Source organism: Homarus americanus, unplaced genomic scaffold, assembly GCF_018991925.1.
Source record: "Homarus americanus isolate GMGI-L3 unplaced genomic scaffold, GMGI_Hamer_2.0 scaffold23617, whole genome shotgun sequence".
Taxonomy (NCBI): Eukaryota; Metazoa; Arthropoda; class Malacostraca; order Decapoda; family Nephropidae; genus Homarus; species Homarus americanus.
Window position 1 is genome coordinate 1,260,933 of NW_024720711.1, and position 23,411 is coordinate 1,284,343.

The window sequence follows — 23,411 nt, forward strand, 5'->3', positions numbered from 1 at the left end:
CGCGGTTAGGTCAAGCGTCGTCTTTCCTCCCTCCCTCCCGCGGGTGGACACGTCATATTACTTTAAACCAATTACAGCTAGCAGCGGAGGGAGGTAGGGATGCACGGCCAATCACAGTCCGATACGTCATATGACGTCAGTGATAACGCAACAGAGACATGCACTGCGCAACCTTACCGCGCGGCTTGGCCAGGCGGAGGAGGGAGGAGGCGGGAGCAGGCGGGTGGGTCGAATCTAAAAATAGCGTCGAGCCGGACACTCTGTGCGTATATGGGTAGATGCACCGCGGAAAGTGAAAGTTCGGTTCTGGCGAGGCACCGCGTAAATGAGAAAACGCAGAAAGTGAAACCGCGTAAAGCGGGGTAATACTGTATATGTTTTCCATCCTTTTCAAGATTTTTAATTTTTCTTTGAGATCTGACTTTATTGTTTCTCAACATTTAGTAACTTCTAAGCACAAAGCTGCCGCTGCTTGCAATACTGGTCAGCAAGGTTACCATGCCTTTTTACTTCGTTTTCTACAGCTTCTGGTTGGCAATCTATATTTTCATTGGACCTGTGCAATCCAAAAAATCCGAAAACCGAAATGCATCTGGCCCCAAGGATTTCGGATAAGGGATTGTCAACCTGTACTGACATTCCTGTGTGGAAACTGGAAAATAAGTCTATGAAGTATTTTGGGGGAGAAATACAGCAAGGAGAATGTACCAAATGAGGCTATGCAACTTTTTTTGTCCTCATTTTCTCTGAGAAGAAACAAAGTTTCAATTTGAGGAAAATAATAAAACTGAGCTGCCTGTATTTTTACAACAAATTGACATTATGTATAAAATTTGTATATGTACAGTGTTTATTATTTTATTATGCAAAATAATTTATGCCTTTTTCATTGTTCTTCATTAAAAACCAGTGTCCCCAGATTTTTCATTCAGAAAATGTACAAACTAAGGAGAGAACATTATTTTTTTATTTTTATGTAGATGAAGAAAACTAGAGGGCAGTCATCCGTACCTCTCACAGCTCTGGTAGTCACCATTCTTCACAACAGCCTTAGTTCTCTGCAAGGAACCACTCGTCCTGATGCTGTTGACGCCCGGGCCCAAGCCACTAAGTGAGTTATTTTGTCAACCATGCCAGTGTGTATGAGTGGAGAAAGGGAACATTCCCTAGACATGACAGCTAGAAAATTTATGAATCAGATATGCTATAGTACATCAAAGGATAACTTTTTCCCTTCCATACCTTGAAACCAATTGATTCATAATTATCAATATTTCTTGAGGATTTTGAATTGTGTGATCTATTGCAGGTTCCTTGAGATCAACCTTTCTACCCTTGATGACTGCTATCATGTTGCTCTAAGTGCCTATGCCCTTTCAATTATTGGTAGTCATTCGGCAGAAACAGCTGCAACCATGCTGAATAAAATGAAGAGGATTAAAGGTGTGTGTAACATTGAAATAGAGTGCCAGGCCTTACTGATGCAGTGTACTGGATACAGGTTTGACATTTTTTTTTTTTTTTTTGGAACTGGCTGTTTGCCAAATTGATCAAATCAGCATACATGTGGAGCCAGTTAAAATTATTCCTGGATCATATTCTATTTATGTGATGAAAATAAAACTAATCTTAGTCACTCTGTAAATGTGTAGTTGCTGTTGTTTACTTAGTTTCTTGAATGATTTACAGTATACAGAGTATAAGCCAGGTACATTGATACCATTGATTCCCAGCTTCATCAATTCCTTTTTGTGTATTTTACAGTGGCCTCGCAAATTTCGCGATTGTATTGTTCTGGGGACCCCGCGTGGAACTACTGAGTCATGGAACTCGTGATATATGTTTACATGTTATAGGTACTTGTTCATTCTGATGCTCGTGCTAAAGTCCCCCTTTTTATGCCCTTTCAGCCCTTGCACTCCTCCAATATCAACCAGAAAACAATGCTCTCATGTGACTTAGAAATATAAAATATATAATATAAAACTATAAAAATAAGAAAAATAGTGAGTGGAAAGGAATTATGTGTAGGGTAGGGAAGTACAGTAGGTAGGTATGGCGGTTGAGGGTGGAATGACTCGGCTAAAATTCCCTTTCTCAGAGACTTTCATCAGCCCAACCCCATTAAAACAACACTTGTAATTTCACCATAATTCCCACATTATTTAAGTTAATTTAGTGCTGGGTTAATAAAAAATTATGGTAAATAATCAATTCTCACCAAAACAACAAAATCCACACTCAATGCAGATGAGTTATTGTGTCATGTTAAGTCCCTCGTGATACGTTTACAAAGACAAACAACTGACCGGCCAGCCAAGGGAAGGAGCTGTTTATGTAAACTATATTTTATTCAGTAAACCCTTGTTATTCATGGGGGTTAAGTTCCAATGAATGGCGCAAATAGGCAAAACCACGAATAGCAACTTATACTACCTGAGTGCACTACAGTATACCTATACCAAACAACCGACCAGCCACAGCAGCACTTCTCCCCTCTTTTAACTTATCTAATAATTCAACTTTCTTTGTTAGGGTCATCACTGACTTCTGCCTTTTACATTTCACTCCACTAGCATCACTAGCACTGACACTAGGCTAGGCAGTCATTTAGGGGCCATTTCACACAGAAACACTAAAGTTTTGAGAGTACAACACGAGATGCTGAGTCACAGGCAATGGTTGAGCACAAAGAGAGGAGACGCTGCAGGTGCGTGGGGTGACTCATTGCACTGCAGAAAAAGGCTCACAAGCTAACCACCATATCTACCATCTCTTTACCGTGACTTGTCGAAATCGTGAATCACAAACCCGCGAATGGCAAGGGTTTACTGTATGACAAAAAAAAAAAACAGTAATGTATCACACAGTAATGTTTAGCTTATAATTTAAACAAGGTCTAGACACAAAAACTCATAGATACAAAGTACAAAACACATTTTATTACTATACAGGGAGTGTGAAACTCGGAAAGAAGGTGTGCCGATGTCGCGAGGTGGAGAATTTAGGGGTCCGTGTGAAACTCTTGAATCGCTGAACTCGAGCTGCATGAAACTTTCGAGGCCACTGTAATTAAACAGTAAACAAAAATTTGGGGGCTCTGTACTAAGAAATGTATTATCTGCAGTTGTATTAGGAAAAATTGTCAGAGGAATGTTAAAGTTTTAAATTGTTATTCTTAAAGGCATTGTTTGGTGACAGTGTGCCGATTGTCTTTAACTGATAGTTTCGCTGAAATTCTTACATGCATGAAAAAATATTCATTAACTACGTACAGTGGGGTATGCTATAACGAATCTAATTGGTTCTAGAACCTTGTTCGTTATAGCATTCGTTCGTTATAGGATTAATCCGTTCCAGGCCCCCAAATACAACCACTTAACACTGAAAAATATAATATAAAATTGTAAAAAAGTGCATAAATATGCATCTAAACCCCTGAAATAAAGAATATCATTAATATTTGTAATAAAAAACAACAAATTAGAAAAAAAAAAAAAATTTAAATAATGTTCGTTGTAGGAGTTTCGTTCGTTATAGCATTCTCAATTTTATAGGTAAAACCGTTCGTTATAGGAATATTCGTAGTAGGATCCGTTCGTTATAGCATACCCCACTGTATTATGAAATAGCAAAGGGCAGCTCAGAATTTTCATTCAGTAACTTCTATAATATATTTTAAGGAAATATGAATACAGTAATAGAAATTACAAGGTTAAATTCTGTTGTCTGATTCACAGGAGACATGACATATTGGTCCCGTACACCGATTACAATACATAGAAGACAAGAAGAAAATAACCAGAAATCCTTTCTCCTCCCACGGGAACTTGAGCAGTGGGACTCCCACGCCATAGAAACGACAAGCTATGCTCTTCTGGTTTTTCTGATCAAGGAGGGTGTAACAATACACACAGAGCAGATTATGAGATGGCTTAATTCTGTTAGGGATTGGGATTGTGCCTTCATGTCCACTGTGGTAAGTTTTTTTATTACACTTTATCTGATAGTTCAAAGATGTGTTATTTTTGGCTTTTGTCATTAAGTCAGGCAGCTTTTACAGGACTGCTTACTCAGGGGTTTTATGTCCTCTGACAAACTCCCTATAATATGAAGTTTGGGTTGATCTTTTACTCCATTTTAAATATATATACCAACACCTAAGAATGAAAGTTATAACAAAGAACTGACTGTCCTCTGAAATGGCTAGTAGGCGAATAGGTGTTTAAAAAAAAAACACCCCTCTAGTCCAATCATACCATCAATCTCCTATAAGTGAGATTTGGTTGAACAGTTGTTCCTAGAAGCTGGAAGCATTATTAGAGCTATGTCTGCCCAGTCAATGCAGAAGACCTTAAGGCTACTGTCACTATTTTTTATTCCAAGCAAGTCCACAGTTTTTAATCCAGTACTTATTTTGGGTTAAAATTACTAGAGAATTCCCAGTCTAGTCTTATAACATTAAGAGCAGGATTCTTTTGGACAACTCGTTATGTGCTATCATATAACCACTATAGCATTATGGTTGTAGAACTGCCTGGTAATTTAATGTACAGTAGTTCTGTACAGTATTCTACATTATTTAGATTGATGATTTATTGAATCTAAGCACATCTTGCAATGCAGCGCATAAAAATACTGGAATGATTGTTTGCCATCTTGATGTGGCAGGTTTCTTTGTGAATAGGAGTCCTTGGCCATGCAGCTAGAAAACATTCCCCCTTCCATGGGTCTTTGATCAGCCAGCTGAAACTGAATATGAGAATGGCATTTAGCTTGGAATCAGAGTTGACAGACAGTAGGTTTCACATATTATTGTGTGCTGGTGGGGCAGACATACCATAGCTACATTAAGATTTACAGCTTTTATAGCAACTGTAGCATCAGATATCCACCAATAAGGCATAAGTTGGAAGGGTGATTGATATGATATGTATTGAAAATAGTTTAACAGATAAATCCTGGCTGATTTTATAGGTGGGTGGGGAGTGTCTGAGGACAAGGAACCCCCCCAGTAAGTAACACAGTTGTACAAATGCAGCCTGTCTCAGAATCAATGTACAATACTATTTTTTCATGTAAATAACTTATAAGTAAAGAACAGCAACCCCCTCTTAAAAATAAAATTGCACAGATATTCACTTTAGGGAGCAAACATTGTAAATCTGAATGTGTTATGGTATTCCTGCTAATAATCCTCAAACCATGCCCCCCTTGATAACTAAATCTCCGTTGAACCAATGAAATTGTTCTGTGTTAAAAATGTTTCTTTACCAATCACCTTTCATCTTTTCAAATACCCTATGCTGTACAATAATGCCCATGAAGTATAAATAATTGTAATTTTACCTGAGAATGCTCATCAGCAATGTGAAAATGGTAAGTTGGAAATTTTAAATATACTGTACAATTTATCAAATATACAGGTATCCCTTGTTTAGCGTTAATTCCCTTAATGTTAATTTGGTTTAGTCATAAGTTTTTTAACACCCTATCTCACTTTAATGTAGTCTAAATTTGGTTTAGTGATAGCTTGACTCACTGGGAAAGGGGGGATGAAGATGCCTGTAATATGTAATGAAACTATAAAGGTTGTGAAAAAGCATTACAATACGTACTCTAATGTGGCTAAGAAATATAATCTATAACTGCAAAATAAGAAAAATTAAGTTTGTGTATGTTTGGGAAATGAACTAATGTGTGGAGGCAGTGGGCTGCTGTAACCAAGTCACGCCCAGCCCGCACTGTGCTCCCTCCCCCGATGTGACGTTACAGCAAACAGCCACCCCTTTCTGTTAAATAAAAATTTCCGCAAAATTAAAATTTTCATTATTTTTGCTCGATTTAGCAACTACCGGTAGTTCACTAAAACGAGTGTGATTCCGTTAAATTCCACGCCAAATGTACCGCTTGGCATGCAGAGTTTGTTTACATCCGCTCTGTCTTTGTCTTGCCACCACCATGTGTGTTGTTCACTGCTACCTCTCGTTTTACATCTCGGTCAACTAACTACTGTGCTTAGACATCATGCCGAAAGTCTCCCAAAAGTCTCAGAAAGGAAGTCATGTGGGGGAGAAAGTCAAAAGAGTGCAGCTATCAATTGGAAAAAAGTTTGGAAATTATAGAAAAGTTTTAAAACAAACATCGAACCCCCTAGTTTAAGGTAAGCCATAAATAATGTTTCTATGTCCATATCATGAGTCTGAAAAATAACTGAAAAAAATCCTTCTGCTAAATTGAAAGTTCGCTATATCAGATTCCATTAAATCGAGAGTATACTGTACTGTACTCAGTGTTTACCGCCCTGCCGTTTGAAACTGTTTTTCACCCTCCGTGCTTTGTTGTTATCCCTTGTTTATCGATAATTTTGCTTAACGTTAGGTTTATCAGGAACGCAACCCCATCGTTAAGTGAAGGATATCTGTACATCAATCCCTTTGTAAGCATCAAACTTATAAACATTTACAATTTCAGCCTTAACAAATCCATTAACTTTATTTTCAGGACACAGTTGTGGCAATGCAAGCCTTAGCAGAATATGCATTTCGGGCACGACTTCGTGATATAACAAATATGGAGTTCATTTTAGATATCACTGCTCAGCCCAGGCAACCTTACAGTGTTTTTATTAATAATAGTTCCACATCAACTTATCACAACTTTGAGGTAATTTATACTGTATTCTGTAGATATATTTTGATACAGCACTAGAATACAGTGTGCTTGTAAATCATATATATGTGGGTATTGTCACTGGCAAAATATTGTATGTAGATGCATGTTATGTTGTTTATACATATTGTACTTTGTTATAATGTCATATGTGTAGAATATGTAAAAGTAATAAGTCACAAGTTTCAAGAATACAGTATACTGTATAATAATACTAATGACCTTATGTGTGTATCTCCTCAGCTGGAGAATGTATGGGGTCATGTCAACATGATAGCAAAAGGGTCTGGTCAAGCAATAGCTCAGCTGGATGTGTCATGGGGGGTAGATGTCTTGAACTTCATTGAGCAGCCACACAAGAAATATTTTGAACTTAGTGTCTTGGAAATATATCACCAGTTTCGAAATAAGTCTCTTATTACTACAACTGTGTGTGCCAGGTAAGTTCTGCATGGGATATTAAGTAGTAGTTCATTGTCGGTCACAGATAAACCTCATTTGAAATGGGTTAATTTTAGGCTAAGCCATATTGTTCTGTACCGTATAGGTATGGTTTGGGTTGCTTTGAGACAAGTGTTTTAAAACTTAATATCTTTCAACTGATTTTAATACATCACTTATAGGTAACACTCAGTTGCTACTTTAACACTTGTTACTTGTAAGAGGGTCCCCAATTTACGAACTAACACCGATGCAAACGAGTATTTTATTTACACAGTCTTATTTTTTGCTTTCATCTACAGTATTTTGTCATTCTATTTCTTCTTTTTTCTTAAATTAAGTGATTATAGATGTATATAAGGACTTAGGCTATTATGTAGTGGGATTTTAAACATTGTTCTATAAGTACGGTATGCACATAACATGTGTTCCAACTTACGTACATTTCCGACTAAAGAATGTCCTCAGGAACGGAACCCGTTCGTAACCCAGGGACCCCCTGTATTTTACAATTCTTTGATGACTCGTATGTCTAATGTCTTCATCAGTTTTGGAGTCCTCTTGAAATACATGTATCCTCGATAATCACTGGGTTAGGTAGGTTCCAGAAAACTACCGTGATAAGAAAACTGTATACTGTATATCGAAACACCTAACATTTGGGAAAAATTAGTTTCAACCACGACCCCAAAGACACATCCCCAAACTGACCAAAATATACCCCCCAAAATTTGTAGGTACACTAAAGGATATAATACTAGTAACATATCTTTACTAATTAATGAATAACAAATAAACAATGTACAATATTGTGTCATGAATGACAGTCATAGTAGAATGAGTGAAAGGCAGAGTGTTGGTGAGATGCAGTGGGTAGGAGGGAGGGAGGAATGTGTGAAGTGGGTGGGAGGCAGTGGATATTGTGTTGATTTGCTCAAGATAAAGCAGAGAGAGGGAGAGGTTGTGGTAAGTGGTTAGATGATACATCAATCGGTTTGTTTATTAACACTGGCTGCAGCCCTGCCAGACACAACTGAACAGCTGATGTCTACCCACAAAATTGAGTGCAAGTATAAATGAACAACGTCATATTCCTTCCACATTATGTTACATAAATTTTAAATTATGGAGTGAGAAAGCAGAAAGATGGGGGTGATTAGAGAGGTGGAGAGGAAGGAAGTGGTAACACACAGTGGGTGTGTTGCCAAGCACATGCTTATCCTTGTCGGGAAAATTCAACCAGAGAATACACACATTTTCGGTGCTTAGTTAGATCAGGAACCTTAATACTCTTCTTGTTCATAGGTACCAGGGTGGAGGGTAAGTAAAAGTTACAAATATTGCTCCAAAAACAAGCACGGAGCTGGAAACTGTCTTCAAACACCAACCAAAACAGAGCAAAGGAGCAAATGCTATCGCTGGAACCTGGTGCCATGAGCTGTTCTGCCATCTCTTGGCAGTCGTTGCTACCGTTGGTTCTCGCCAACCCACCGCTGTCCCATGATAATTCCACGACAGCCCAGATCAATTGGTAATAAGCGTACTCATGGCCGCAATTGAGGATACCGTGATGAGTCAGATCATATATTATCGGGTCCCGTGATTATTGAGGATACATGTCTGTGGTCTTGTCTTCCTGTGGCTAGGTAGGATGTAACAGTCACAGCCTGTGAATAATTTATTTGCACCAGACAGATCTCTTTCCCATAGAAGCATTACTTTTAGAATATTTCCAGAAATTGCAAATTGTTATTCAGCTGTGCAGATATAAAATACACCACATTATTGAATAATTCAATCTTTGCAGGTGGATGGCAACAGAAGATGGGATCATGAGCAGTGCAGCTTTAATTGAAGTGGAAATACCCACAGGTTATATGTTTTTCCAGCCTTTAGCTGACCTTACAGTCTCATCAATTAAAGCGAATGGCAGCTTTCCTCAACTCCGGAATGTACATACCACACACACTCATGTCTTCTGGCAATTTGATTATGTAAGTTTGAGAAATTGCCATAACTATATAGCAATATTATGCACCACTTGCATTGAAAACAATATGAATTTACTTTTTTTCCCCTTGTTTATAATTGCTATTTTGAATCTACAATTGTATTTATGTCCATCACATCACTACCCTGTGTATGTCTTGGCACTAATCATTAATCAACACTAATTACACTGTACTCAAATTTTACAGTTTTGAACCCAGTCGTAATGCTCTGGGTTCTGGTGTTTAATTAATAATAATCTGGGATGTCGTGATTTATATAGGCATGGAAGCATTCTTATTTGAAGATACTGTACATACTTGTTGACCTTTCAAAGTTTGTGGAATACATGTATTTAGTTGCAATCAATGTCAAAATTTATATTTATTTTAATTTTTGCCATGGTTCATGTCATCTTCATGTGACTTGTGTACAGTCAACAAGTTAATAGTGTAGCAATCAGGATTCCCAGGACCCCTTACATATAAACAAATTAAATTGTAGATAAATGGTCTACCTTTCCCAACTCTGTAAAAAAAAAAAAAGTCAGTATTTAGTGCTGTGATTCTTTGCTACATTTCAGCCTTAAAACACCAATTCCATTCTCCGAAAAATACTGTCTGCAAGATCAAGGGCAGGTGGTTAAGAGACTTGGTGGAAGGGGAATCATTCATGGGGGGCATTATGTACAGGGTTGTCCAAAAGTCCCTCTCTATTTTATTGAAAATAAAAGATCAATCAGGATGAAACTATAATTTTATAATCAAATATATACTTAATATTCAGCTTAGGTCTAAGATTCAACATGAGCATCACCTGGCAATTTTTCCCTTTGCAGAAGCTTTGCTAACATGATCACTTTATCTTGATGTGATCCATCTTGGTTCTAGAGCCTCATCGTAATTCTGAAAACATTCTCAACACTCCTGTCCTTCAATAAGATGAGCTCATTGTCACTATGGCACCCTACAAAACTGAAGGAGTTGTCTTAAAGGATGTTTGCTCATACAAACACTTTGTCCCCTAGATTCCATCAGACAAGAAACAGTGCTTCAGCTATGACATACAACGGTGGTATCCTGCAGCCAATCTCACATCTATACGATCTGCTACAGTCATGGAGCTCTTTGCTCCTGGTAAGTTATTTACAGTACGTTAATTTTATTTACAAATAAGGAACAGTAGTTATTTTCAAAAAGTGAATACAGTATACAATATATATATGCTGAAATTTTTTAACATATAGATTCACACCAATAATAACAGCAGTTTAACCCCTTCCCATCAAAATTTTAAAAACTAAAAAAGAAATCATAAATGATATGTTTCTTTAAATTTGCATCAGTGATAAGCTGAAATGAGTTATAAGCCATTGAACTTTAGAATACATAAAGAATTTATTGGTAACCTATTTTATTGGGCACTTAAATAAAAAGCTCTCTTTAAACATATGCACTTTTGTAGTATATTTTTGTAGCAGAATTTGTACTTATTCTATTTGTAGGCTAATGTAACCAGACCTATTCATCTGTTATATACAAGTTGCTCTCATTTATACCAGAGGTTGTGTTTCTAGTAAAGGACAGTATAAGTGAAACTAGGTTTTCTTGGTAAAGGGGGTTACTTTCCTAACCACAGCCATAGTCCTGCTTTTTGTTTTTAACAATAATTCTTAATGGCAGTTTATTAAAAAAATATTGGATATATTTTATGGGATGAAAATTATAAATGGGTACAGTATAGTATACTCAACAATACATTTTGTTGCTTCCCCTTAAGCACCTGAGATAATGTCCACATTAAATTATGCATTGTAAATGTTATCACTCCCTGATCTGTTGGATGAATTAAGGAAGTGGTGTTGGAAGGCATAAACTTAACTCAAATATTGGGATTAGCATAAGGGCAACAGTGCCCCACCTTCACACAAAAGCATGTGTAAACCAATCTTCAAGATTTTGTGCGGTTCATCTTTGTCAGACTATCACCACCATTTTCCATGTTTGTTTAGGATGCCCATGATTACATGATAGCAGTTCTCCACACTGAATGGAAACTTACAGCCTCTTTCAACAGAGTCTTATCTCTTTCAACCTGTGCTATTATTGGCTTCCCAATGAACAGATAGTGTATGGTGACTAAGATCCTTTAAAGCCTGGAGATTATAGAAATGTTTCATGAGTTATGACTTTCAATCTGGTAGCATCCTTGCACATGAGATATTTTGTATTGATGCATTTTGGACAGGGGAAATGAAATGCACATTGTGCTGCTGCACATGTTTAAACTTAAGCTCAGTTGTAAAAAGTAAACCCCATATGTGTGAATCTAGTTCCTGTGAAGCTGGTATAAATGTGGGCACCCGGAATGTTCCATTTTAAGGGAATTATTTTATACATTAATGATTTAATTATCAACTATGTTTTTCTCCCAACAGAGCACTTTGAGATGGTAATGATTGATGCATCACCACTGGCAAAACTTGATATCTGTGAAGTGTGTGGGTCATATCAGTGCCCTTATTGTCCCATCTACAGTGCTGTCCAGTCTACACACACAGTGGAGTTAACTAGTCAATTTGCTATTTTGAGTCTTTGGCTCCTCCTCCTACTATTTGGAAATGAGCAAATAACAAGAACACCTTAGTGTTAAGTGCACAAATTAAGTATGAAAACCAGTATTGTTAAAAAAAAATTATTGAAACTGATTCATTCAGGACATAACTATGATTTTCATTATCTTTCACACATTTTGACATTATTTTTGCTGATCACACCATGTGTCACTTGTAATGTAATATGAATTTTTATCTATTTTTTTAGGAGTTTTCCTTCTCGTTAAGATCATTGAGTTTCATTCCTAAAAAAGCACTTCATATACGGTATTTTATATATTTAAATGTACTGTAACTCCATGTCAGTCGATGCTAATTTTGCGAATCCAGATACACATACCCAAGTGTTATCCTGTACTGTAAAACATTCTCGTTTTGTATATGTCAGTGTGAGAATTTTTCTTTAAATATGTCACTTCATTGTGGTAAGTCAGAACTTTTAGTCATTATTTTATATGCATTTTATAGTATGGTTTATTCATGCTAATAATTTTTATTTTAATGCCAAAAATGAGTATTATATAAGTGTTGTTTTATATTGTATATATGAATAAGTTGACCTTATCCTCATTGTTATCATCATAGTCATCATCATCATCATTAACATTTTATGGCCATTTTCCACACTCGGGTGGGTTAGTACAATTTATATTTGAAGTATTATGCACAGTGCTTTTTTATTTATAATAATGAGCTGATGTGTCGGGTAACATAGTAAACCCTGGGGATAAGAATTAGGTAAAATATAATGAATTTTAGAAGTTATATAAAGGTCCCTAAGAAGTTTGACTATTGACAAGAAAATGCTCATTCAGGTTATACAGTACTGTATATAATAATCATAACATACAATTTAGAATGTTTGAGAGATAGAATTGACAATATTATTAAAACTGAGATATTCTCACTCATGTATTAGAACCTTTTATGCCCCAAATTCAACCTCTCTCTCTAATGGGTAGTGCTTTGAAATTCTTATTTATAACTAACAACCGTAGTTAAGTTTTATTTTAATTTATAATGCAAAATTTTCAGCTGCTCTTTCAGCACAGCATTATTTTGAGAACTGTATTACCTGTATGTGTAATATTGACAGCCACTTACATTGCATGGTATTGTCAGTAAACTATGTACCTGCCTCAAGAATTCAGATAGTACCCTGAACAAGGCAAGCTTTTTGGGGATATTCTGGCAATTGGTCTACTTTATTAGGTTACTTAACCATCTCCTGTATTCATAGAATGGGATTTCATACTTCAGTGCTCTTTCTTGTGGTAATTCATTTTAATATTTTATAAGAAATCTTCATAATTTCATTACTGAAGCTGGTTCAATAAATGGAACCTGTTAAGATCTAAATTGGGATGTTTAAGAAAAATCAATAAATAAAATTAAATAATAATTGTACCACTACTGTGCCGGAGTGAAAAAATAATTTACTGCTTCTGTGATAAGTTATAATTAGCTTATTACAGTGTATTGCATTTAAGAGAAATATTATTAGAATACTATTCTAATTTCATAGAAAATTATGTCCACTATACTTTACAAATTACAGTATGGGTATCCTGCTAATACAGGTATTGTCTTATTAATGTAAATTTTACTTTTACAAGTTATCTTTTAAATAGTGTAAGGTACACAGTGTTCCTACTTTAAGGGGAATGAGCAGTACTAGTCAGCAATAATAGTTTTGTAGTGAGCATTTATTGCTAGTGCTTGTAACTGAACATGTTGTAGAGAGCATACTATATTGCTAGTGTTGCACTGAACATGTTCTGTTGAAGTAAGCATGTAGTGTTGTAGCAAACATAATACAGTAATAGTATTGCTATTGGGGTAAACATGTATTACTATTGTTGTAGTAAACAAGTACTAGTGTTGTAGTTAATATGTAGTACTACTGTACTGTATATACTGTTATATTTACCATGTACAGATAGTAGTAGTATTGAAAATGTAGTGTATAATGTTATAGTGTAAATGTAGTGGTAGTGAAGAGGTAATACCAATTGTGTTGTGGATATGTAGTGCTTGTGTTGTAATGAATGTGTTATACAGTAAAAACCTAATGGATTGTGAGTTTTGGCTTCATGATTTGCTGCATTGTGAGCAAGAGTGTAGTGTTACACAACAACAAGAGCACCAATTAACAGTTAACATTTTATACTGAGAGCATGAGTGCCACTGAACAGCTGTTACAAGCTTGGCCTTCAGGAACTGATTAGGGTGTGTCTTTGCATTGTTCCAGTTACTTGTCTAATATTTTGGGCTAAAATATTAATAGTGAGTGATCAAAATGATACTTTAAGATAATTAAAAGGTGCATTAGCTCTTAAAGAGATATTTACACACATCAGAAGATTGGGCTCTGCCATTCCCAGTAAAAGGCTCTGTATCAATGAATAAGCTTTAACAGTTCTGGCAAGGTGGTGTGCTGCTAAAACTGTGATTGGCAAGAGCTGAATCTAATGCCAAATAAGGTGTTAAGGAAATTGATCCTTGAGAGACGTAATAAACAAACGGTAAGCTCAAACGTGTTGATATCTCAGTTGGATTGGACTGATCTTCACCCAATTTGAGGATGGCTAACCCTAGGGCCACCTAGGCATGAATTTGTTCAAAGTGAGTGTAGACGTTGTCGCCAACACAATAACCACACCCTATGTTACTGAGCTGTATGACCTAGTGTTAAGGAATAAGCCAAGACTGGACAACTTGCCAACTGCACTGAGTAACAGGGTTGGAACATTTACACCTTTTTAAATCAATTACAATTACAATTTGAAAATCAAAAGTTCAATTATAATTACAAGTTTCTACATGCTAGCTCACCCTTTGAGAAGAAAACCGTCATGCTGTCTAGTTATAAGGGCTAAATCCATATTGATGAATATGTTTCACTTAAAGCTATTGTGAAAAAAGCAGACATAGGCTATCAAGATTCCAGTGCAGTCCATGCATACTACAAGTTACACATAATATTTACAAAGCTGGGAGTTTTTCAAATAATTCATCATTACACTTTATCATTAACAATGAACAGAAAGAAGCGACACCAAGTTGGGCCCTGTTGACTGAAATAATTTCCAGCAATGCTAAAAACACTCTGATGGAGCAGATATTGCATTACACCCCTTAAGCTCCCTTGCCAGGTTCTTCAGTGGGTGAAAAGTTCGGGACGCTTCTTTCCAGTAGAGCATTGAATTACTTGAAAATGGGATATTTCCTTCTACTACAATTGTTTCAAGAACAGACTCACTGTACTTCCCTCCGATGCTCGTTGATTTTGTGGCCGAGTTGGGAATGGTGGTACGAAGGAGAAAGGTCTGGGTCTTTTTGATTCGGGTAATCCTTCTGCTAGATCATTTTTGTCATTTTCTTCCTCTGTTGACCCCTCCTGAACTGCCTCCAATTCTTCCAACATTTCCTTGATATCAATCAGTACCTGGTCCTTCTGCTCCTGTGACGACAGCCAGTCCATTTTGAACCAAGGATCCAGAAAAGCTGCTGTTCGAACATCCCTCATTTCTATGCATGGGTCCAACCTTTTCTTCACAGAGTCCAGCAGGCCTCTAGCCAAAGGTTCACAGTACTGCAATTGGCTGTTGCTGGAAGACCCAGATGTAAGTAAGTGCTCCAGTGAATGTTTAAGTCCCTGAATCACTGGTCTAATGGCAGATATGGTTACCTTCTGCCCCTCCACAACTTCCATGGCCTCTTGAAAAGGTTCAAGGACACTGACAAGCTCCTTCAAGGCAGAAATCTCCATTGGTGTCAATATTTTTTTCCTTCTTCTCTCTTTCGGAGAGAAGATCAACTGCAGTATTTACCTCGACAGGATTCTTGGGTAAAGATTTCACCATTTTCAATTGTGAATTACACCGCATCACATTTTGTGTCTGGAGAACAATCCTTTAGTTCGAAGGTATGGAGCAACTACTGTTGACTTTCGAATTGAGTTGACCAAGGATGCAACTTTCTGAAGTGTTGATGAAAGAAGTGAAGTTTTAACATCTGGGTGAGTAAACCCATCCTTCACACTCAGTTGCTGAGTGTGTGCAAAGCAACTCATTCTTTGAGGGAGGAATGACAACATTTTCCAAGCTAATAACTTCTTCAAGGATGTTGGGGTCACCTCCTGAATCTTCATCCTTTGTTTGTTCCTGATCCATGTAGAAACTTGGCAGGGACGCGTCAAAAGCTTTCACCATGGAAGATGCATTATCTGCAACCACTTTCTTCACTTTTCCTTTAATGCTGAACCAATTAACAATTTCCTCAGGGGGCTGAGTTTACAATTACAGTACAGTACATGATATTTAAATTACAATTAACTGCTAACTTTTTCAATTACATATCCTATTTTCTTGTAATTAATTACATTTCCATTAAATAACAAATACAATTACTCCAACCCTGCAAAATCATTATCCCAGAATATAATCAACAAATTGATTAACTTCTAAGTTCCAAATAAAAAAAAATAAAAATAAAAACTTCCAAGTTCCTCATTACTATTTTGTAAACCGAGGCAGTGGCATAAGAAACTTGCCCATAGTTTCACATATAAAACTGTCACGACCCGGTATGTATCAACTATACAGTACATATTACACTTTCAAGCAAATTTTGAGTTTGTTCTTTTTAATAATTGTGTATCTCATTGATTATATACAACCTTTAAGGGGTGTGGCAGCAAACTGGATTAACCATTCACCTCCTGTCTTAAGGGTCATTGGTGTGATCTCGGATCACCCTCCATTCCAGCTTTACAATTGGGAAAATGAAGGTGATTTAGTGCAGTGCTGGCCATGTGGCCTCATATCAGCTTTATGGGACCCCCCTTTCATTTAATTTATTTACCTAATGGCCACCCATGGGACCATGCTGAGGGTAGGAGGTCAGTAGCATGAGTAGGATCCCTCCTTTGTTCTTGATAGTTTTGTCTGGGACTGTTTTGAAGCCCAGTACCGTTCTCGATTCCACAGCTTGAGCCAGAAGACCATTCCTTAGATTTATCCACTTTCTGTGTAAAGAAGTATTTTCTTATGTTCATTCTGCTTGACAACTTGGTGAACTTTAAGTTACCGTATGTCCCCTAGTCTACTTGGATAATGGAGCTGACATAATACCAGAATCAGTATACTGTAATTGCTCAGTGTTGCCTCTTTTCTTGGTATGCAGGCTTTTCTGGAGGTAGGGTTTCCATGCTTGTACAGTACTATATAATAATATAGAATATGAAACCTTGAAAGGAAAAAAGCCACATTTTTTTAATTTCTCAATCTACAGGTAGAGACCCAACCTGGCATGGTGTATACTGTTTATCTTTGTTTTTAAACATACGTAAATGTTAAATACTGTAAATGCAAGTAACAAGTGCTATATTGTAGTCTCTATCTTGCCGCCAGTTATAAGCCAACACACAAATGTGAATTTGGCTATTTTTACAGATACATATTGAATAGACAATGATTTCATCATTGCTTGGGGTTCTGTGGTCTCTTATACCCAGGTTGTGCAGATTAGCAGTGCCTGGCAGCCAGGATGTGCTCGGACTAGGGACCAGGGAAGTGATTTTTCATGTCAATATGCCCGGCAGACGCTAATATTTTGAGAGCAATTTGTAAGTTACTGTGTGACCCCACCTCACTGTACATGTTTAACCAGGGAGGTTCATCAACGGACTGCTTGTCAGCAGTGTACCAGGATTATTGACCTACTCTTATGTCAGGTGCAGGGAATTTGTCTATTTAGTAAGCCTCCATTTAATCAGCTGGTATCAAGTTATCAACATTTTAAAGGAACCACCAAGCTGAGAGGCTGTAGATGTAAGGTGACAGGAGTTATGACCTCGCATGACAAGTGTTACCATCACTGACACCAGATTATTTGGGGGGGGGGGTGAGAAGGGAGGGAGTGGTAGTTTAGGTAGGTGATCATACTTTGAAGGTTGTGAGGTGCCGTAGCATTAGTTGTGACATCACATGACAAGGGTTAACGCCACTGACACCATTTAGATGGACACAAGTGATTTGTGAGCTGATACACATAATAAATTTAAATATTTAAAAAAAAATAACATTTGTATTTAAATTTTCCCATAAAAAAAATCTGGGTAAGCAAATTTCCTCCACTAATTTGTGAGGGCACGTGAAAAAAATAATCCAGGCAATTAAATTTCAAAAGTCACTTGTCTGTGACAAATAAATGTTCCACAGAGTCCACACAGCCTGCTTATACCTCAAGTAATATTTATGTGCTTGTATAACATTTGTATAGTACGAGTAATTCCTTTTATGGGTTAATTCTGTACAATATGATGAAAGCATGGAAGGAGGGTGATGAGGTTAGTCATGGTGATGACATTCTTCAACTTGACTGCTGTGAAATAACACTTTTCATTATACCTGTGCTTCATGCAATAGAGCTTCAATTGTTTTAAATACATTTCTGTATTGTATGTGCCACCACCATCACTAACTTCATCACCACTAACGACATCTCTATAATCACTAGCTTCATCACCACCAACACTAATATCAACACACCATCATCACCACTAATGTTATCAATACTACCACTGTCTCAAAATGGATGAATGATGGAGACAGCACACATAAAATCATGAGGAAATCTCATCTATTAACTCAGGAGCACATCAATGCATCTCGCTCAGAGGAAACAACCTCGCACATAAATGAGGGTTTACTTAAGGGTGGAGTGGTGAAGTCAGTGGTTTATTGCTTCATTACCAGGGCCCCTCTCTGGTCACCCAGATGTGAATTAGAACAATAAAGTAAAGTGTTGGCCATGCTGTCTATAGGGGCCGCTTTCATTTTTCACTGTGCTGGCAGTCTCCGGGTAACGACCGACTGACTTACGAACACCCGTACTTATGAATGGGATCCAAATACATTCATCGCAAATTTATTTTATTAAAATCTAATTTTTTACATTATTTTCACAATTCTATATTGTTTAACATCACTTTTTTTATAGTATTTACATTATTTGTTTTGTATGGGATATTTTTTTTTTTTTTATTGTATGAGCAGGGATGTGCTTTAACCTAACATAACCTCTGGAATTAACACTGTTCTGACTTAAGAACAAATTTACTTACGATCAAGGATACCAATGTATCCTTGTTGTAAGTTGGGGACTGCCTGTATTTAGAAACAATAAATCACCTCATCAGATTAATGTGGACATGCACAATGATAACTGCTTTTACTGGGTGCAGTAGTGCTTGAGATTTTGATGGAGGTGTAAAGACTCATTGTTGTTTTCTCAGTGCTGTAGCTATTGAATAAATATTCTGTATCATGATTGGCTGCAACACACAGGGTGCAAGAAAAACTTTCAATCCATCAGACTTTTCAACTACAGGGTGCTCTTGTCACAGTAAATGTAGTAAGTATGTAGTGTAGTGCTATTGTCACAGTACGTATTATTGTGCAGGTACTGGTGTTGTAATGAACATGTAATACTAATGTTGTAAATTATGCTACTGTACTAGCATTGTAATGAACATAGTGTTTAATGAATTTTTTCTGTTTTGAGTGGGTTGAATCCATTTAAATGCTGTACATGATGTAAAAAAATCATAAATGTTCATAATGTTTTGAGTACTCTTGATGATCATTGACCTTCTCTGGTTAATGGTTTTCTCGTGTGATGCAGTTAATTTTAGTTCAAGAAATGGTCTTTTCTATTTGAGGCCTTTGGTCAAATTAATGACTATTAAATGGGCCATAATTTTTGCCAGTTAATAACATATGTATAGTACCTGTACTGGATGTTGTTCTCATACCATGGTGCATATACCTTTAAGCAAAAAAGGGTTACTTTTAAGTTCGTCACTATTTCTAGGTTACCTTTATATCATGATGTAAGATTACTGGTAAGTGCCATGAAATATAATTCTCATCAACAGAATGACATATATAATCTGGCCCTTCTATTTTGTTACTGTAGACTAACTTTGTTATGTTGACCAGGTAGTACTATGGTAGAGAGGCTTCTGTTAAAAAATAGCAGTCTTTTAGTCATGAAACAAGCATTTTTATAATATTAACTTACTGCTTAAGAAGGTAGACTCCAAATATAAAGCATTATCCTGAAATCTCAAACACTAGCTTCATATTGCTTTTATCCCCAGGGTTTTAACTGTAAACTGATTTATTTTTCTCTTAAAGTTCCTATCAGTGGTCAAATATACCTGTCGATACCAGAAAGGTGAGCAAACTCATCAGTGAAACCAAATATGTTGTATGCTGTACACAGTTTTGTAGGATATGTTGTACCTGTACTTATGTTTCATTTTTTTTATACAGTGAACTTCAGTTTTCTGGTATCTGTAGATATTTATATGTTTTTGTTGTGAATACTGTATTATAATTTGTTCCCTTTGTGAAAAGCAACTCTATAATCTGGGGAAAAGCAAAGGATTTTGTATTGGACAGTGTGTCATATAGGTTGAGCACAATTAAAAATCTCTCTCTCTTAGGGAATCAAACAATCAATGCAGATGGAGAAATTAACATCAGAGAAAAGTTTGTTTAATTTTATGCACTGAAAGCCACCAATCTGTTGTAACACCTGGGTTTCATTGATTAAATTATTTTACAGTAGATAGGTGTGTCGCATCTGGCCTTGTATTCCATACATGAGTACAGTATTAAACTGACTCTTCTCTCCAGTATTGAATTTCCTGCCTATGAGACACCCTGTACAAACCATCTTGACCAAATGTAAACCACATCACAATGTTACAGCATTTAGTCTAGGAACTGTAGTTATCTTTCCAAAACTTATCTGGACACCACAGTTCTTCAAAAAAAGGACTCCTGAATGATAGAATGTTACCATTCAATGCAAAGCGATCACTGGACCTTGATCATTTGTATTCAGGAAAAGCTAGCTTCTATTTTGTCCAGCCCATAGAACCATTCTGAGATACTTCCCATTTCTCACCATTGTCAAAGTTACTGCTTCCCACAGCCTTTAAAGTTTCTGATGTTGGCAAGTCTCTGTGAAGGCAAACATTTTCAGAGTGAGGGTTATAAACTCTTGGAGCAATCTACCAGAAATTGTTGTGACGGCACCGAGTGTGAGCTCTTTCAAGACAAGACTTGACCAACACTGGAGCAGGTTCAGGTACATTCAGGAGCTAGTGCATGCCCAGTACTTGCCAACAGTGCGTGACACAGACGTGACCGCTCGCCCGGGCTGCTAGCGAGCCAATCTTTTGGTGAAGAGGATAAAAGAAAAGGAAAAGTACAGTAATCAGAGATGTGACCGATCGCCCAAGCGGCTAACGAGCCGATCAGTGGTGAAGAGGATAAAAGTAAAGTAAAAGTAAAGATAAGCCTCGGACACATATCCTTTAAGTGTTACTTGGGCTGGAAATTAGCAGCTTTTATGCAGTCCATATTTCTTACATAAGGCAAATAAAATTCATACCTGGCTGGATAACAGCTGTATACTGTACCAAGATCTTTGTTACTTATATACAGTATGTTATTTGCTAACTTTTTCTCTTTTTAAGCTACCAGCTCTTCTAATGATAATCTGTTGACATACTAAGAATGACCCTCAATACAGGTACTGGAATTTGAAAGTACTTTTAGAAGTGGTATTCCAACAATTTATGCAGTAAAGTACAGTACAGTACTGTATTTAACTGGTGGACTGTATATGAGATTTTTCAAGCCTGCATATGACACCTGCCATTCTTTGTTATAGATTTTATTGCCCAGTGTTAGTGCAGGAGGAAACCTGGTATGTTTGATAGGGTCATATTGGATAACACCCTTCCCACGTGTGTTGGCCTGTCCGGGCCAGGTATCTAACGCATGACATAATGGTGCGAGATATGCACATTACTGCTGTGCTACCACCATTTAACTTTAATTAAGATACTGCTTAAAGTTAGTCATATTTTCAAGCACGCTTGGATGATAAAGCATTTATTGTTCATTGGGAAATCTCAGTGATTATCAGGTACAGGTATCACTAAATTGAAGCTTGTGATCTTTTTGCACAAATTACATAAAATTTTTCTTGACCCTTATGCTTCAGATCATATCCTATAACATGTATCTCTAGAGTTTCGGGTCACATCACATGACACTTTTATCTTTCACAGGCGTATTTGAATAAAAAGGGCGGGCTTGGCTAGAGTATGATGCCAAGTAGGTTTTTATCTTTCACTCTCTCACACATGAGAGCCTCCCAGTCTCTTCTCCCTAGCTTCTCAGCTTTTGGAATGTAGGCATCTCGCCCTTGGACTTGACTCACTTCACCATGTGTTTCTGCAACCCAAAGCACAAGTCTAGTATTGTGATCAATTACTGGAGCAGTAATAATGATTGTTAATATAGTGTAATACTGTAGTAACAAAGTAAAACAAGTGTCATGTACCTCATATCGCCTACAAATTAGTGTACGTATTTACCTCTTTACTTCATAAACATCCTCGACTCTTCCTAGTCCCGGTGTTGCCAACCTGTGGTACAAAGATTTATGACAGACACTTATTTATTTCCTGTTTATATAATACATGGCCAGTTTGTAAGACTAGAATTGCATTTAATTTGTTTTTTCAAATGTTTCCGAATATACCTGCATGGGAGGGGGGGAGGGGACACCGACCATAGCGCGAAGCCCAGGTGTTAACAAGGACTATAATGTTCAGAGTTGGAAAACATTCTCATTTGAAGTTGAACTTTACAAGGAAGTTAGTTTTCATGCATTTTCAGTACTGTATTATGATCCTTATACATGAACTGTACTTCCCACACAGGATCCTCAGGTCAATTGGCTTCTATCAAAATCTTCAGTATGAACAGAATCATCAGTTCAATATTGGGGTTTTCATTCCACAGATTAGATTTCAGGACATTGGATAAAGATTTATCATGAGACTTACATCACTTCCATATTATGTCCAAGTTTTCAACAAACAGAGTCATCAAAAATGGTCCTGAAATCTTAGTTGTAATCAGAGATGAACAAATGGTCTAGATTCCAGCTGCCCCACCCCACCTCACCCCACCTCCCATTCCCTTTGGGTTAAAAATTTAAAGAAGTTAAACTGACAAAGAAATAAATGAATAAAGTGTCTGGTTACATTTCTTTAAAGTAAAGTATGACCTGCAATCAAGCAACTGTGATCGATGTGTTGTGGTTATTGTGGTCAAATTGGTTTATGCAATACAGGATTATTCATGTGCCCCTGGTCATAAAACTGGATACTTCTAGATCATTCTCATTTTTGCAAAGGCTATGAAGAAGTAAAAGGAAATATAATCAATGTTTACACTTACGTATTGTTACATTGTTATGTAAATATACACATTTATTTCAGTGTTGACTTTTATAATCACAACCTTTTAAGTATTCAAACCTTCTTAGCTTCCAAAATATCAACAAGTATGAAAGTATACATGCATTCATGTAAACTTATTCCCCAAGTGTATTACGTCTGGCTAGATATATTATAACGTGTCCACTATTAAAATAATGTTACTTTAGCCTTAAACAGCAGCCATCATCTGTGGAAGTTTCCTGTTCCTTGCATTCCACTTTTGCATATGTGGGGATCCTTAGCTACAGATTAAGAAAGAAGAAGGAAGTTAGAATTTGAAATTGGCTTTTTTACACATAACCTTTAATCTTCCAAACT

General features: G+C 36.8%; 1 protein-coding gene across 3 annotated transcripts in view; it reads left to right on the forward strand.

The window, feature by feature from the left end:
• The window catches only part of LOC121860708 (CD109 antigen-like), a 126,776-nt gene extending 103,684 nt beyond the window's left edge, over window positions 1-23,092 (forward strand). For 2 of the 3 annotated variants that reach the window (XM_042358009.1, XM_042358010.1), the window contains exons 29-36: window positions 981-1,111; window positions 1,310-1,443; window positions 3,741-3,979; window positions 6,505-6,666; window positions 6,916-7,112; window positions 8,921-9,107; window positions 10,130-10,238; window positions 11,540-23,092. In XM_042358009.1, the coding sequence (XP_042213943.1) occupies window positions 981-1,111; window positions 1,310-1,443; window positions 3,741-3,979; window positions 6,505-6,666; window positions 6,916-7,112; window positions 8,921-9,107; window positions 10,130-10,238; window positions 11,540-11,748 (1,368 nt within the window). In that variant the 3' untranslated portion in view covers window positions 11,749-23,092. Of the gene's footprint in view, window positions 1-980; window positions 1,112-1,309; window positions 1,502-3,740; window positions 3,980-6,504; window positions 6,667-6,915; window positions 7,113-8,920; window positions 9,108-10,129; window positions 10,239-11,539 lie in introns of those variants that run through there. The other variant, XM_042358011.1, reaches the window with a different exon arrangement.
• The last annotated feature ends 319 nt before the right edge of the window (window positions 23,093-23,411 follow it).